The 15,371-nt window shown below is 41.5% G+C and overlaps 1 protein-coding gene across 3 annotated transcripts in view; it reads right to left on the reverse strand.

Moving 5' to 3' along the window:
• The window catches only part of LOC134462890 (immunoglobulin-like and fibronectin type III domain-containing protein 1), a 63,650-nt gene that overhangs the window by 9,854 nt on the left and 38,425 nt on the right, over positions 1-15,371 (reverse strand). For all 3 annotated transcript variants that reach the window (XM_063216131.1, XM_063216132.1, XM_063216130.1), the window contains 5 exons: positions 8,908-9,021; positions 8,473-8,635; positions 7,563-7,835; positions 6,783-7,094; positions 306-430 (listed from right to left, as the gene is read on the reverse strand). In XM_063216131.1, the coding sequence (XP_063072201.1) occupies positions 306-430; positions 6,783-7,094; positions 7,563-7,835; positions 8,473-8,635; positions 8,908-9,021 (987 nt within the window). The remainder of the gene's footprint in view (positions 1-305; positions 431-6,782; positions 7,095-7,562; positions 7,836-8,472; positions 8,636-8,907; positions 9,022-15,371) is intronic.

Genomic DNA, 15,371 nt, shown 5'->3' on the forward strand with positions numbered 1-15,371 from the left:
CAAGTATTAGCCTATTTTATGAAAGAGGTAAAAAATGGGGAGGTTGACCCGATACATTGCTGCACAGCCAAGACCTTTAATTATGATAATATACCTCTATATTTTGGATTTGAACAACTTTTCTTTTCAAAAACAACTTTTCTTTCAAGAATCAGTGCTATACCAAATATATATCATGTATTTTTTTGTAATAATGAAGATTGTAGTGTCAGACTGTGATGTCTTTAATGTTATTTCTTATGAGGGATGAATGCGTGGAGGGAAAAGCCAAGGTCTTTGACTGCGTGTATGGTATTGAATGCTACCTTATTTCCATCCTTGAACCAGACACCTTCACAGCTGTCACTGCTGAGGACGCAGGAGAACTCCGTGGACTCTCCCTTGTTGGCCGTGGTGTCTGACAGCCCACCGACAAAATAGATTCCTGGATCTGATGCAAGAAAAGGCGGATGATCAATGGTTTGGATTGCACTCAGTTGAAGCAGAAAAACAGACCAACGTGACCGAAAACACAACCTCCTTAGCGGAGGTAAAAATGTGATCAATAAAGACAATATAAATAGCAGGGCAATACAGTAGAAGGGATTATGTGAGGTTGAATCCACTGGGGTGCATCTCCCGTTAACGATGGTTCGTAGCCTTATGTGTATCGTTAACTAGTGATTCTACGAATGTTCTTGGATTTTCTACGCCTGTTTCCCAAAGACCACCATACGTGAGTGCGCGTACACAGCCTCTACAATCGCTCATAGAGTTGCTCTTAAAGGCCACTGTCCTTTGTGGTGCTGATCTACTGATATTTGCCTCGGAGTGAAGCGCTCAGTGATTATCTCCAAAACTACTAACAAAATAGGCCTACAAGGCATGTGTTGTCAAGGGCTGCATTTTTTGGTAGGCCTACTATAGTGTTGCAGCAGTTTGACAGGAGTTGTTGTTGGTGAATTAAATACAATGACTGCACACAAACATTGAAATTCTGCCAGACTTTAAACTGGAGCAAACAGCAAACTGGCTGACAACTGACTGCAGGGCACCCCACGCTCCCTGACCCACATAAAGTTCGTCAGACTGAGTGACTTAACATCAGAGATTGTGATCAGTAGCACTGGAGCTCCACAAGGAACGGTGCTCTCCCCGGTTTTGTTCACCTTGTACACCACTGACTACCTACAATTCCATGCCCTGCCACATACAGAAATTCTCAGATGACACTGCCATTGTGGGATGTATTCAAGATGGGCAGGAGGGGGAGTACAGGGGACTGGTGGAGAACTTTGTTAGATGGTGTAGGCCCAATCAGTTGCAACTGAACACCACCAAAACAAAGGAAATGGTGGTTGATTTCTGGCAAACAACCCCACCCCACCCCCAGTGGAGACAGTCTGCACCTACAAATACCTGGGGGTACATCTGGATAGTAAACTGGACTGGTCAGTTAATTCACATGCAGTCTACAAGAAAGGACAGAGCAGGCTTTATTTTCTGAAGAAGCTAAGATCATTTAATGTCTGCAACAGACTCCTCCAGATGTTTTACCAGTCTGTCATGGCTAGCGTGCTTTCATATGCTGTGGCATGCTGGGGTGGGAGCATTAGGAAGAGAGATGCTGGACGTCTGGACAAGCTGGTGAGGAGAGCAGGATCTGTTGTTGGTACAGAACTGGAGGCTCTTAGTACCACAGCTGAAAAGAGGACATTGGGCATATTGGACTCTATAATGGACAATGACCATCACCCCTTACACTCAGTCTTTGCCTACCAGCGAAGTCTGTTCAGCCACAGATTCCTCGCCATTCCCTGCAAGACAGACAGGCTGCGTAAGTCCTTTGTCCCCAGGGCCATCCAGCTATTTAACTCAACAACTGAAAATATTTTGGCATACATTTTGTAAATTGACATTGAGAATGTTTAATAAGGGTCATGATCATATGCTGTATATTTTGCGAAGGTTTTATCAGCCACACCCAACCCACTTCCTCAGTGTGATCAAGGAACACTCAGGAGGTCTGGCAAATGGTGCTGGGGCCACCGATTCACCTGGGAACAATGGCACCCCCACAGCTTGGAGATAGACGGGGGATGGTCAGTTTCAACTACAAAAGGCAGATACACTAGGGAAAGACAGGATTTTCTTGGCTGTTGCTGTTAAAGGAGAACAGAATTCAAAAATGCTTTAATTATTTGTAACTTCATGCCAGATGTTTTGGATAAATAAACCCGCTAAAATCAAGAATTGGACACCATGCTCTCTGACTATTTAAAAAGAACATGCTGGATTCTAGCCAACACGTAGTAAGTTTTGGAAAATGAATTTTAAACAGGTTTACAAATTTTGGTATAAAATGGCTACAATCCAACACAACTCAGAAGAACACACTGAAGGAGATTGTTATAGGTGACTGGACCGCATAAATCCCCCCGCCCCTCTCCCTGCCCCCCTTCCATCCCCCATCCATCCCTCCTCCAACAATCAGTAACAACTATTGCAATGAGAGACTTTTTCATATCTGAATGTTTAATGTGAAATAATCTATTTTGTTTGTATGTATGCTAGTAGACACCTAAATTTCCTTCGGGATTAATACATGTTACTCTACTCTACTCTACTCTACTCTACTTTACTCTACTCTACTCTGAAGCATGTTAAGTAGTGTGTTCAGCTCTTGACATTAACACATGCCTTGCATTTTGTTAGTGATTTTGGAGATAATATGCTATGTGGGTGACTGATCGCTTCACTCCGACGCAAACATTAGTAGGCTACTTCAGCACCACAAATGAGGACAGCGGCCCTTAAGAGCAACTGTACGAACGATCGTAGAGGCTGTGCACGCACATTCACATACGAAAGTCTTTGGGAAAAAGGCATAGAAAATCTAAGAAAAGTTGTAGAATCACTCGTCAACGATACGCGTAAGGCTACGAACCATTGTTAAAGGGAAACACACCCCAGATTCCCCAAGAACTGATATTCTTGAAGAAAATCATTACGTTGCTAATTTCCATTTATAGTTATACTGTAGTAAAATCAAAATGGCAATGTTATTTATTGAACAGAGGTATTCATATGTTTGCACATACAGTACAGTGTGTTAGCATTGTGTTAGGGCAGGACATAAACAAAATAGAGCACAACCACAAAATGGAAACAATAATTAAAGCACTTACGTGCATACTACGTTGCAAACAAACAACATTTAAAGCAAGACATGATGTAACTGCACAATCTAAGAGAACCCAGGATGACTTAGTAGAAAACCTAGAGCAAGAGGTATAGACAGCGCCAGAGCTTGTCCTGGAAATGACTTAGGGGACATTTCCTTCATAAATTAGTGTTTGTCCTATTAGCTGTCCTATGGCCAGGTTCCTGTGTCAACTCACTCCCAGCGCTGGTCTCTGTGTACTTTCCTCCACCTAGTCATACAGTAGTGTAAAAATGCCGTTCTCCAGTGTTACAACCCTTTAGGGAGTATGACCACATATGCAGGCTTAAACCCAACTCCTATGTGTTGAATTGGCAAAATTTGATATGAACAAATATGAACTATAAAGTGCTTGTTGACTTTTGTAATTGGTCAGTTTAAATTTTAAATCAGTTTTGACACCAAATGTCACCATAGCACAAAAGGGAGACCATTAGTTGCTTCATATACAGTAAGATGCAATACGAAGTTTAGGACTGTCCCAAACTGTACTTAGACACAATACATTATAAATAGTGCGCACACAAATACACTAACCTTTACAGAAAACAAACTATACTGAGTAAAATAAATGAAAAGGTAATAACTTAAAACTAAATAAAAAAATGACATGCACATTTCAATATTTCAGGGATATATCACTGAGCATACATAACTGAGGATACAGTCTCCTGAAAAGTGAATAGCACCGCGTATCTAATGGAAATTACTGCACAATGTACAGTATGTGTTGGCAATGTGGTAGCACCCATACTATGCTAAGAAAAACATTATATCTCATGTGAATGAACAAAACATATTGACTCCATAGAGTCAAGGGCATTCAGTTGTCACAGATCCAACTGATCAAGAAAACAAGGACCCTTTGATCTGTTAGAGCAAAGTAAAAAGTAGAGTATGTCATTTCAATGTTGTTTATTTTCAAAATGTCTGCTGTTCATTTACAAATTCAATCTTTTCCAGAATATTTATTAAGTAGTGCAGTTCAGTAGTAGCACTGTAGAGTTGTGCAGCCAAATCTGCCGTACAAAACAAGAACGCAGTAACTCAGATTCTGGCAAACTGAGAAAAAAGGCTTCAAAGTTTCCTATCTGGACCGTCAACTGTGTTGACAGCAAAGTGGTGGTGACACTTCCTTGTTGTACTTTTTTAGGATAGAAATTCAATGCACAAAAACCCACCGAAAATACAACATTTATGTGTCTTTTCGCCACAAAAACGGAGTTAGGCCTACTGAGTTCTTAGCGGGTATTACAGCCACAAAATGGAGTTACTGCAGGAGTTACTGCGTTCTTGTCTAGTATTACTGTTTTCTCCCAAACCATTCCCATTGGAAAGTGCAGCAGTAACTCAGCGACTTACTGCGTTTTTGTTTTGTACGACGTAACCTTTAACCAAACACCGCAGTAACTTCTTTTTGCAATTTTTGCACTTTCAACAGGATTTTTCTCTAAAACGGGACGATGTTGGGCCACAGTTTTTTGACACAAGACAAATGAGGTAGTTTAAAGCCTGTTTCCGATCTAAACTCAATTTCGACCATTTTCGAGTTACTGCGTTCTTGTTTTGTAGGGCAGCAATATGTCTATGGGTGGATTCCAGTATGCAGACTCCTGTCCTTGGTCTGTGCTTGTGGCCTCACGTTTTGATGACGGCCCGCCTCCATGGAGAAAACAAAATTTCCCTGCTGTTAGCCTAGCCACAATTACTTTTGAGGGACTGTTCTTCATTCACCATCCCATTTGGAAATGAGAAAATGACATTAGAATTGAGATATGGCGAGATTTGAAATAGAATTCTACTGTCTGTAACGTCATCACAAGGCCACAAGGAGGCAAGGGAGGACGGGAGTCCCCATGTTGGAATCCACCCAAAGACTTGTAATAGAAAATGGCAGATGTGGAGAAACTCCACCTATTCATGTATGAAAAGGGTACATTTCCAAGTCATAATGAATACTGGTGGTGACAAATATGCATGGAAAAGATAGTGGATTAGTGGAAGGGCAGCATACATTCTGGAAACTACTACTAAAAACTTCATACCCTACCTTTCAATGGGACAGCCCTAAAAATCTACTTTTGCATCATGTAGATCGTCTTACGGAGACATGCGAATGACAACCTCTCGGATCACTTACCAAAGCAGGTTAATTGATAGTCAAGAAGTGCCACAGACTCCCTGCATAGTTTGGAGTGATGCACAGAATGAAATGAAAGAATATCATTTTAAAAGACATTTTGCAGCTATCAAAATTGACCTGGATCAGCTGCCGTGAAAGAAGATACATTTTATTTCTTTCATGAGCCATTTCAATTTTACATAGCTGATAGTAACACTCATGACATAATTACTAAAGGGTCATGTTTTTTTCTAAAGACAATGAAAGGTTTGGCAATGACGTGTCTCATAATGCAGCCGTGGCCTAATGGTTATAGATATGGGCGTTAGATCAGAGGGTTACAGGTTTGAATCCCACCCTTCCACTCCCTATCTCACTCCATGGCTGAAGTGTCCTTGAGCAAGGCACCTATCCCCACATTGCTCCAGAGACTGTAACAATACCCTGTAAATAACTTGAAGGCTCTTTGGATTAAAGCGTTAGCTAAGTGTAATGTAATAATGTAATAAGGTCATCAGTTTTGTTTTGTTTCAACAGTATTTTTTGACAATTCAATTGTATTGTTTGTATAGATGATACATATAGGGCAGTATAATCATCTCCATCATAGTATTGTGTGGGTTGTGTAGTCCCTCTCATAGCCTGTTTAAAATGTTTAGTAGGCTGCAGTTACCTAATGGTTTGGTCTTTTGTTCAGAGGGTTGCAGGTTTGAATCCCACCCTTACCTGCACTAGTTACATTTCATTACACATTTGAAGTGACCTTGAGTAAAGCAGGGCAGTGGCTACTCTATACATCAAACATGTTCACCTTGCACTTGCACTTTAACGCAACCTTAACCTTAAAGGAACAGACCACCCTTTTTTGATTTTCACATATTTGCAGTATTTCCCAGCATTATTCAGGAATGTGCATATCATTTTCTTCTCAGTGTTTTCAGTACTTAGATTTATTGGATCAGAATTATTAGCATAGCTTAGCATAATCACTGGAAGTAACTGGTAACTTTAGCATCAAGCCAAAAATGATCAGTGGACGGAATTAAATTGCTGTTTTACACTCTGGTGAATTTTATATTCATTTAAAGGTGGTTTATAAGTACATTTGATGATGTTTTATTTTGTACCCTAGACTTGCATTACTATGCCTAATTTGGCTATACTGTTAAACGGGGAAATGCAAACACATAGACGAAAATGATATGCACATTCAGGAATAATGCTTGGAAAAACTGCAACTATGTGAAAATCAAAAAAGGGTGGTCTGTTCCTTTAACATTAAAAAGAGCTACAACTCGTTGGCCACAAGAGGGCACACATGATCTTGGCACGCACAGAACACAGATCAACACATGGGGGCATTAGTTCACTGCTGCTGCTGTGTTGTTGTTAATTTGACAAAAATAGATGGCATGCAAAAGTTATCATGATCATCGGAGGTGCATCAGCATGCCTCACCTATGACAGTGTCGGGCACCAAAGGACCCGTTCTGTTGCGCTTTTTGTTCTTCCCATCTCCATCTCCATCTTTCCCAGATCCATCTCCCGATCCATCTCCTGATCCGTCTCCCAGTCCAGATCCATCGCCCAAACCAGATCCATCTCCTCCAGATCCATCTCCGGCTCTTGCGGCTGCGTCTCTCTCGGCCTGAGCCCTTCTCTGGGCCTCCAGGTCGTCCTTCTCCTTCTGCAGCCTTGCCCTCTCTGCCGCCAGTCTTGCTGCCTCATCATCATCACCACTCCCTTTGCCCTTGCGTCTGTTTGGATCCTCTGAAACAATACGGGACGGGAAGATTTTACGCACGCACGCACGCACGCACGCACGCACGCACGCACGCACATGCACATAAAAAGTTATGAGCCAGATTGAAGCGTAAAAAACATTGCATGGAATTTCTGAGTAAATGATGAGAATTTTTGTTTCTAATTCAAAGTAGGCCTATTGCACAGCTATGTGCTCCTTACATGTTGTGCATTTACAATAAGCAGAGGAAAGACTTTGTGAGAATATCTGTCAGACATTTTATATACTTACTGTAGGCCTACATGTATATTGTCTACAGTGTACACCAACGAACCTGTTATGTCATAACGAAATATTTTCATGTCTCTCGTGTTCAGAGCACTGAAATTTTGCTTCAAGTTTGAAATTAAAAAGTATATTAGGAGGAAAGATATCTGTTTAAACAAAATCAATTCAACCGTTGGGAGTGACTGATATGTAGAAAAAGATCTCACCTTCAACCTCCAGTATGGCTTTGCTTGGCACTAGGCCCGCGATGGCAGTGATGGTACCTTGGTCTGCCAGTTCCAGGTCTTTTATCACGAGTTTGTGAGACTTCTTGTCTTCAGACACAACGATATCGCATTTACCTCCTTCTTCCTGTGCAACATCATTCTTGTACCACATGACCTTACTGACTGGAGCAGACAGAACACACTCAAACGCAGCATCCTCGCCCTCCTTGGCTTTGCAGTCTTTGAGAGCTGAGGAAAACTCAACATCATGGACTGAGAAATAAAACAGAAGAAAACAAAATCAATGCTGCTGCATTTGCAGAAAAAAAAAATCAGACTTCAAGTCTAAACACACACACACACACACACACACACATGCACACACACATACTGTACATGAACGCACACACACAGGGAAGCCAACAGGGGGGTCAGTTGTCCCTGGCCCGGGGGGAGGCAGTCTTCATAACATCGAATTCATCTTCACAATGAAATTCTCCATCCTGACTGGTTGATGGGAGAACCATTAATTTTATTGAACCAGTCAAACATCTAACTTGGATGTGCATAGAACCCTCATTTGGATTGCCGACGGTATTTGAGGGATAACGCTGTAGGAATCACGCGTATGATCTATACTACCAATTATTAAATAATCACATCAACGGCATTCCAAATGAAGAATCCACACATGTCCAGTCCACGACCAGTCACCTCATCGGCCGTTATCCATTACATATTGGGTGGGAGGCCCTTTCAGATGACTTTTGGGCACAGCCAAACCTGTCAGCAGCCCTAGACACACACAGACACACACACGCACAGACGCACGCACGCACATTAAGCATCTGTTGTGTGTGGTAGATCACAAAGAGTATGAATTTGAGTGCATATAGCCTATGGTACATACCTTTGAAATTAGTTGACATTATATTGGAATCTTCCACATCCACCTGGTATATACCCGCATCATTCGGCCCAAGGTCTTTTATGCTGAACTTATAATTGTCGCCACTTTGGTCGAGGTTATATTTACCCTGACCGTCAGTGCTATAGTCAAGCATGACACCATCCTGTATTAAAAACAGAAGTCAAACAGAAATCAATCAGAGACGGCAACCTGGCCCCTGTGTTGAATGCATGTGATGTTGTGTATTTTGTGCCACCCGCAGGCGATCTAAGACACTGCGAGCAGACACACAGACAAAAAAGACGGACTGATAGGCAGGCAGATAGACAAGGCCATTGTAAAATATTAAATACAACATATAAATAACATATTTAGAGGCCCAATACAGGTCATTGCCCCACAGTGAGCCTCTAGCACTGCCCCATTGTACCTCACCTTATACAAGAGCACTTCGCTGTCAGGATCCTTCAGCTTCATGTTCAGTCCAAACTCAGCAGTTCCATTAGTTCTCACTTCGATCTGTTTCATCTTGTCAACTTGCTCAACAACCTAAGTGGCAAGACAGTATGCACCAAAATGTTTTATGTTATGAGATACCAATGAGACTGAATTTTCTCCCCATATCTAATTTCTCTGGTAGCTGAGCCGAAGGCGTTGCGTCACCAGTAGGGCGGAGCCCGGCTACAGACTTGACTACATTGGCCCCACCCCTATCCTGTAAGATGGAGAGACCGTAACAAACAAATGGTGTGGAAAAGCTTGGGCAAAAGGGATTAAAAAAACTTGCTTAGATAGCCTAATGTGTTCACATAAGGTGTTGTAGCATCCTCCATCACCTCAGTTGAAGGTAGCAGTGGAGAGGGTCGAGGACAACAACAACTTCTGCATAGGCTATTGGAAGTGAAGGAGCACGCAAGAAGAGAGCAGGTGGAAGCGGCAGCCTCTATGAGCCCTGACAGGTATGACCTTGGGTAGAACTATGACTTTTCAAACTTTAGGCTAGGCCTACTCCATGATTCTAGTCCCCAACTCTCACTTCAGCATTAGGCTAAACATTAACATTAAATCGTCCATTAATTTCCACCACCATGATAAGTGTTCTTGAGTGCTTTCTGATCTCTGTCGCATGACTCGCGGACATTCCAGACACCAACGAAACCACTGACTGCACTGCCCCTGACCACCTGAATAATATTGAAGCCTATTATACCTAGGGTGACCAGATTTTTGTAGTCAGAAACCGGGACACTTCGTGCATGACTGAAGGACAATATTTGGCGGGCGGGTCTGGGGGTCCTCCCCCAGGAAAATTTTTATTTTTTAGATGCAATTTCCTGCATTCTGATCAATTTTAGAGGGAGGAATGACAAAGCGCAACTGACTCCTTCAGACTTTCTATACAAGCGCTGGCTGCCATTAACTGTGGCAGGTAAACATGTAATCTTTTCCATATATTTACCCTGATAGACATAGCGCAATGTAGTGGGTGGCCAAAACCGGGACATATTTGTGTCCCGAGAGGGTTTGCTCGGGACCTGGGACACACAACTCCAAACCGGGACTGTCCCGGTCAAACCGGGACGTCTGGTCACCCTAATTATACCGTACATTATTGTAGCCACGTCAGTGTGCCAAATTCATTGCATGGAACACCAGCGGTGTTGTTCTACAACCTGTTTATTAAAAACTTGCCTGTAGAGCTCTATGTGCTAGGCTAGAGCATTCCGTGATGCGTTTCGAAGACCGTCAAACTCGTGCCGACTCTCGCTAAACATTTATTTCAAATACCACGCAGTGAGTGAAAATGTCCATACCTATGTCGGGTATAGGTTCTCGCGACTCGCGTGTGGAAAATGTTTGGCAAACGGAATTAGGCAAATTTTGTTGTTGTTGTTACTTTTCTCGGAGCACAATCCCATTAGATATTCTGTAGTAGTCTAATAGCTGCAAAATATAAAGGAATCGTTCAGTTTGTGATACAAGCATGAAAATTGGTAGGCTACACATGTAGCCAAAGGCATTCCAAAAAGAACTGGATATGGAGCCATCGTGAATTTTCAACATGGCGGCCATGGCAGCCATTTTTCAAAATGGCCGCCAGCAACAATAGTTTTCTTGGATATAGGCCTAACATATTTTAGACATAGGCCTATTTACCATTCATACCACTTGGTTAATGTAATATGGATAGTTGAAAAGTTGTCATGAATATTCAAGATGGCTGCCATTTTCAAGATGGCCGCTGTCACTTCATGATTTATCTGATATAGGTGTCAAATCAGTCATTTTTCATGATGCAGAATTCTAATTTGGAACTTTGGAATTAACCAGAAGCTTCCTTTTATCTAATTCTATGCTTGATATACAGTAGGCTATAGCAGTGTTTCTCAACAGGGGTGCCGGGGCACCCTGGGGTGCCGCGGGGCCCCCTCAGGGGTGTCGCGGAAACGTGGCTGAGAAATAAATTATGTAATGTGATACATATTTGTCTAAATTGATAAGTTAATGCTAGTCAGTGGAATCTTTCATCTGCTATTTACGCACAATAAAGTAAATATAGGTCGGCCCAGTCAGCTGCAACTTTGAATGTAGGTCGTGTGACATCTCCAAATGTGTTACTTTTCTAAGCTTTTGTGGTATCGGATGCGATGCCATGTTATGGCTTGTTGGTTTGGGGTGCCTTGAAATTTTCAATGAATTGAAAGGGTGCCTCGCCTAAATAAAGATTGAGAAACACTGGGCTATAGTATCGTTGTTTCTTTAAAAATGGCAGCCCATGTCAGATAGTCATAAAATAGTGGAGTCTGCTAAGGGTTTTTATCATTACGGAACTGACAAAAGCACTTTGCATGGTGTTTCCTTAGGGTATATGCTGTAATTCTAGCCTAGGAGGCCTGCGAAAAAAAAACTTTCTACTATGTCATATTGTTATTACATGACATTATACTTAGCTTACAATGTTAATATAGTCCCGAACTCAACAGAGATGAAAGGGCAGTGGTAGTCTGCTTGACCAGATTGATGAAAAGTACAAAAATGTACATAGTAGTGGTGTGCATTGGCACTGCCCTCACGATTCGATTACGATTTGGGAGGTAGCGATTCGATTCGATTCAATTCCATTCTACAATGCATTGCAATGTATTTCTATTGAAAGCAAAGTAAATGTTTCATCAGTCATGATGAGGCAATACAAGTAGTCAGATACTGAGCAACATTTTTGGCTGTTTTCTGTATCAGTCTTGCAGTTTTCAATACTTTGAAGTGCTTTTATTTAATTTAACATTCATTTGCTCCTGAAATATCCACGGAAGTAATTTAAACTTAAAAAAATTCTGCATCAATTATGGAACTTGCTGCATTGAATTGAATTGCATTACCGAATCGATTATTGTAGTACATAGTGTGAAAGTATAAGTCTATGCTGACATGCTTGACAGCAAATGTACCATTGTGAATGATTTGAGGAGATTCTTAGTCTGAATTCCAATGAACATTTTCCACACTACAACTATGAGGAGAATAGACGACTTCTGCTAATGCTTGCTCAGCATCTGAATGGGGAAGTGTCAGTGCAGGATGATGTCCAAGGTAGCAGGTTCTCCATCCTCTATTTTCCATAACAGATATTTTTATTTGTATGAGAGAGGGTAAAAGACAGGACCTCTCCATATGAAGAACCCATAAGATCACCTAATTCTACATTCTCACAAGTAGCATTGTGCATATATTGAGTGAATTTCAGCCATCTTTAGAATGGCATTACAGAGAGATTACTCAATATACATGTAGGCTACAGTATGTCTTCAGTTCAAATTAAATGGAAATGTTTTCTAAGTAGGTGTTGAGTAAGTAGGCAGATGTCAATTGTTTTTTCCTGAATTTGCTAACAAGTCCTCACCTAAAATGTGTCACAAGTTGCATTACAGTTGAGTACTTCAATTGCTTCTTCAAAACTGACAGCTGATGGACAACATGTGTCACCCTTACTCACAGGGGTCATTTCACGTGAAATCAGACGCTTTGGGACCCGACCGATCTGGATTTCAATCATACTTGGTGTGCCTTTTTAGTAGCAAGGTAGCACCCCAGAACTGCATTGGTTTGAATCTGACACTAATATTAAGGGAGAAACAGACTAGGAAAGGTTCACATTTTAGGGTAGGACACTATACATTCAGCCTTGAATATATCAGTCAGTGTCAGTCACAAAAAGATGCCTGTGGTATTGTTTGAAAGCTCTTTTCTGGCTCTACATATTACACAATCAGCTTGGAATACAACAACTCTCAGAATATGAATTATGATAAATTGAAAAATTAAAAATTGAATATCTAAAAAAAACATATTTTAAAATGGCCAGTTCCTTGTCCAAACGTAGCCGGCAATGTCATTAGCAACACCTCAAATGCTGGTGTTCGGTTCTTTATTCATTTCAGAGAGAATTTGACTCACAAATATGGCATCATACAGACCACTTACTAATAATATGGTAATACCATAGTAGCATCACATGACAAAACAAAAACAAAACAAAAATGGTCAGTTTCCATGGTCCCAGGTTTCAGAAACTAAGGCAGATGTCCATTTATACACACCAAATGATGATATGTGAATGTTTGAACATTCCTTCTCTGTGTACCTGTGTCATCTTCCCTTTACCGTACTTTAAAGAGATAATCAATGGCTACACTCTCATTTTGTACTCTACCAGTGCATTTGAAGCAGCAGCTGTGTCTTTTGTAGATAATATATAAGTACGTCCCGTTGCAGTTACAGGTTCCACTACCAGAAGCACATCCTGATGATCCATGACAAGTCTATCTGGTCTGAAGGGAAAAGTGAAGGATGGAGATGGTCCATGAGGATGCAGGAAGTTCAGTTTCACCTCTCCAGTGCTCAGCATACATTCCTCAACACATGCTAGCCACCAGTTGCCATCATATACAGCTACAACATACCCTTTGATGCTTGAAAATGTAACACATTCCTTTACTGAGCTCACTCTTTCAACTCCTTCTCTGAATGCGGAAAATGGCCTAATGTCCATTGACAATGGGCAGAAGCTGTGTAGTTTTTGAGTACCTGGAATAGTTCTTGCAGATTCAAACCTCTTCAACAGGTTCTCAGCTTCATGATGGTGCATCTCTCTCAAGAACATCCATTGCCAGTTTGCCACAACAGAGATGTACCATCATGAAGCTGAGAACCTGTTGAAAAGGTTGGAATCTGCAAGAACTATTCCAGGTACTCAAAAACTACACAGCTTCTGCCCATTGTCAATGGACACAGTGGAAGTTAGGCCATTTTCAGCATTCAGAGAAGGCAGAGTTGAAAGAGTGAGCTCAGTAAAGGAATGTGTTACATTTTCAAGCATCAAAGGGTATGTTGTAGCTGTATATGATGGCAACTGGTGGCTAGCATGTGTTGAGGAATGTATGCCGAGCACTGGAGAGGTGAAACTGAACTTCCTGCATCCTCATGGACCATCTCCATCCTTCACTTTTCCCTTCAGACCAGATAGACTTGTCATGGATCATCAGGATGTGCTTCTGGTAGTGGAACCTGTAACTGCAACAGGACGTACTTATACATTATCTACAAAAGACACAGCTGCTGCTTCAAATGCACTGGTAGAGTACAAAATGAGAGTGTAGCCATTGATTATCTCTTTAAAGTACGGTAAAGGGAAGATGACACAGGTACACAGAGAAGGAATGTTCAAACATTCACATATCATCATTTGGTGTGTATAAATGGACATCTGCCTTAGATTCTGAAACCTGGGACCATGGAAACTGACAATTTTTGTTTTGTTTTTGTTTTGTCATGTGATGCTACTATGGTATTACCATATTATTAGTAAGTGGTCTGTATGATGCCATATTTGTGAGTCAAATTCTCTCTGAAATGAATAAAGAACCGAACACCAGCATTTGAGGTGTTGCTAATGACATTGCCGGCTACGTTTGGACAAGGAACTGGCCATTTTAAAATATAGTTTTTTTAGATATTAAATTTTTAATTTTTCAATTTATCATAATTCATATTCTGAGAGTTGTTGTATTCCAAGCTGATTGTGTAATATGTAGAGCCAGAAAAGAGCTTTCAAATAACACCACAGGCATCTTTTTGTGACTAACACTGACTGATATATTCAAGGCTGAATGTATAGTGTCCTTGCCTGGTTAACACCAGACCTAATCACAAGTGAGATTAGGTCTGGGGAGTTGCCTATTGTAAATTCCGTATGGGGCCGGAATACTTGGCTATTATGACACACTGCCCTGCTCTCTGATTGGGCAGAGAAACTGTTAAGGTCGGAATGCTTGGCCATTATGACACAGATCCCATGATCTTGTACGTTATGAGTCATCCTCGCCATACTGTCTTTCAGATCGAAACGATTGTGTAGAACTAAAGGCGGTATGGGAGTTCCCAGGCTAATAGTGTCCTACCCTCACATGTGAACCTTTCCTAGTCTGTTTCTCCCTTAAAGTTCCCATGGCATGAAATTTCCATGGTCTTTTGGGGCTTTGTATGTGTTTGCGGGGGTGTCAGGATGCTATATCCGCAATCTTTCTCAAAATAAAGCTGAAACGCGCCATTTAGGCCTCTTTGTTGAAAAGTCTCCTCTCCCTGTGCGTCGATCTGTTAATTATATGCAACAGGAGGAGGAGGGGGGCAGGAGGGGGAGTGTCGTTGATGAGCAGGGGCGGAGCCGCGGGCTAACGCTGTGTTGTGGTGGTGGTACGGCAGGCTAGCTGTTACCTAGAGTTAGCAATTTGCCCTAGTTAGCAATGGGACGTCCAGCACCTGATGGAACTTACTCTCGCTTGTTTTGACCGAAAGATGACACAATCTATTGCCTACCTGCTCATGGGCTTCAGTGCAGGACG

Source organism: Engraulis encrasicolus, chromosome 14, assembly GCF_034702125.1.
Source record: "Engraulis encrasicolus isolate BLACKSEA-1 chromosome 14, IST_EnEncr_1.0, whole genome shotgun sequence".
Lineage (NCBI taxonomy): Eukaryota > Metazoa > Chordata > Actinopteri > Clupeiformes > Engraulidae > Engraulis > Engraulis encrasicolus.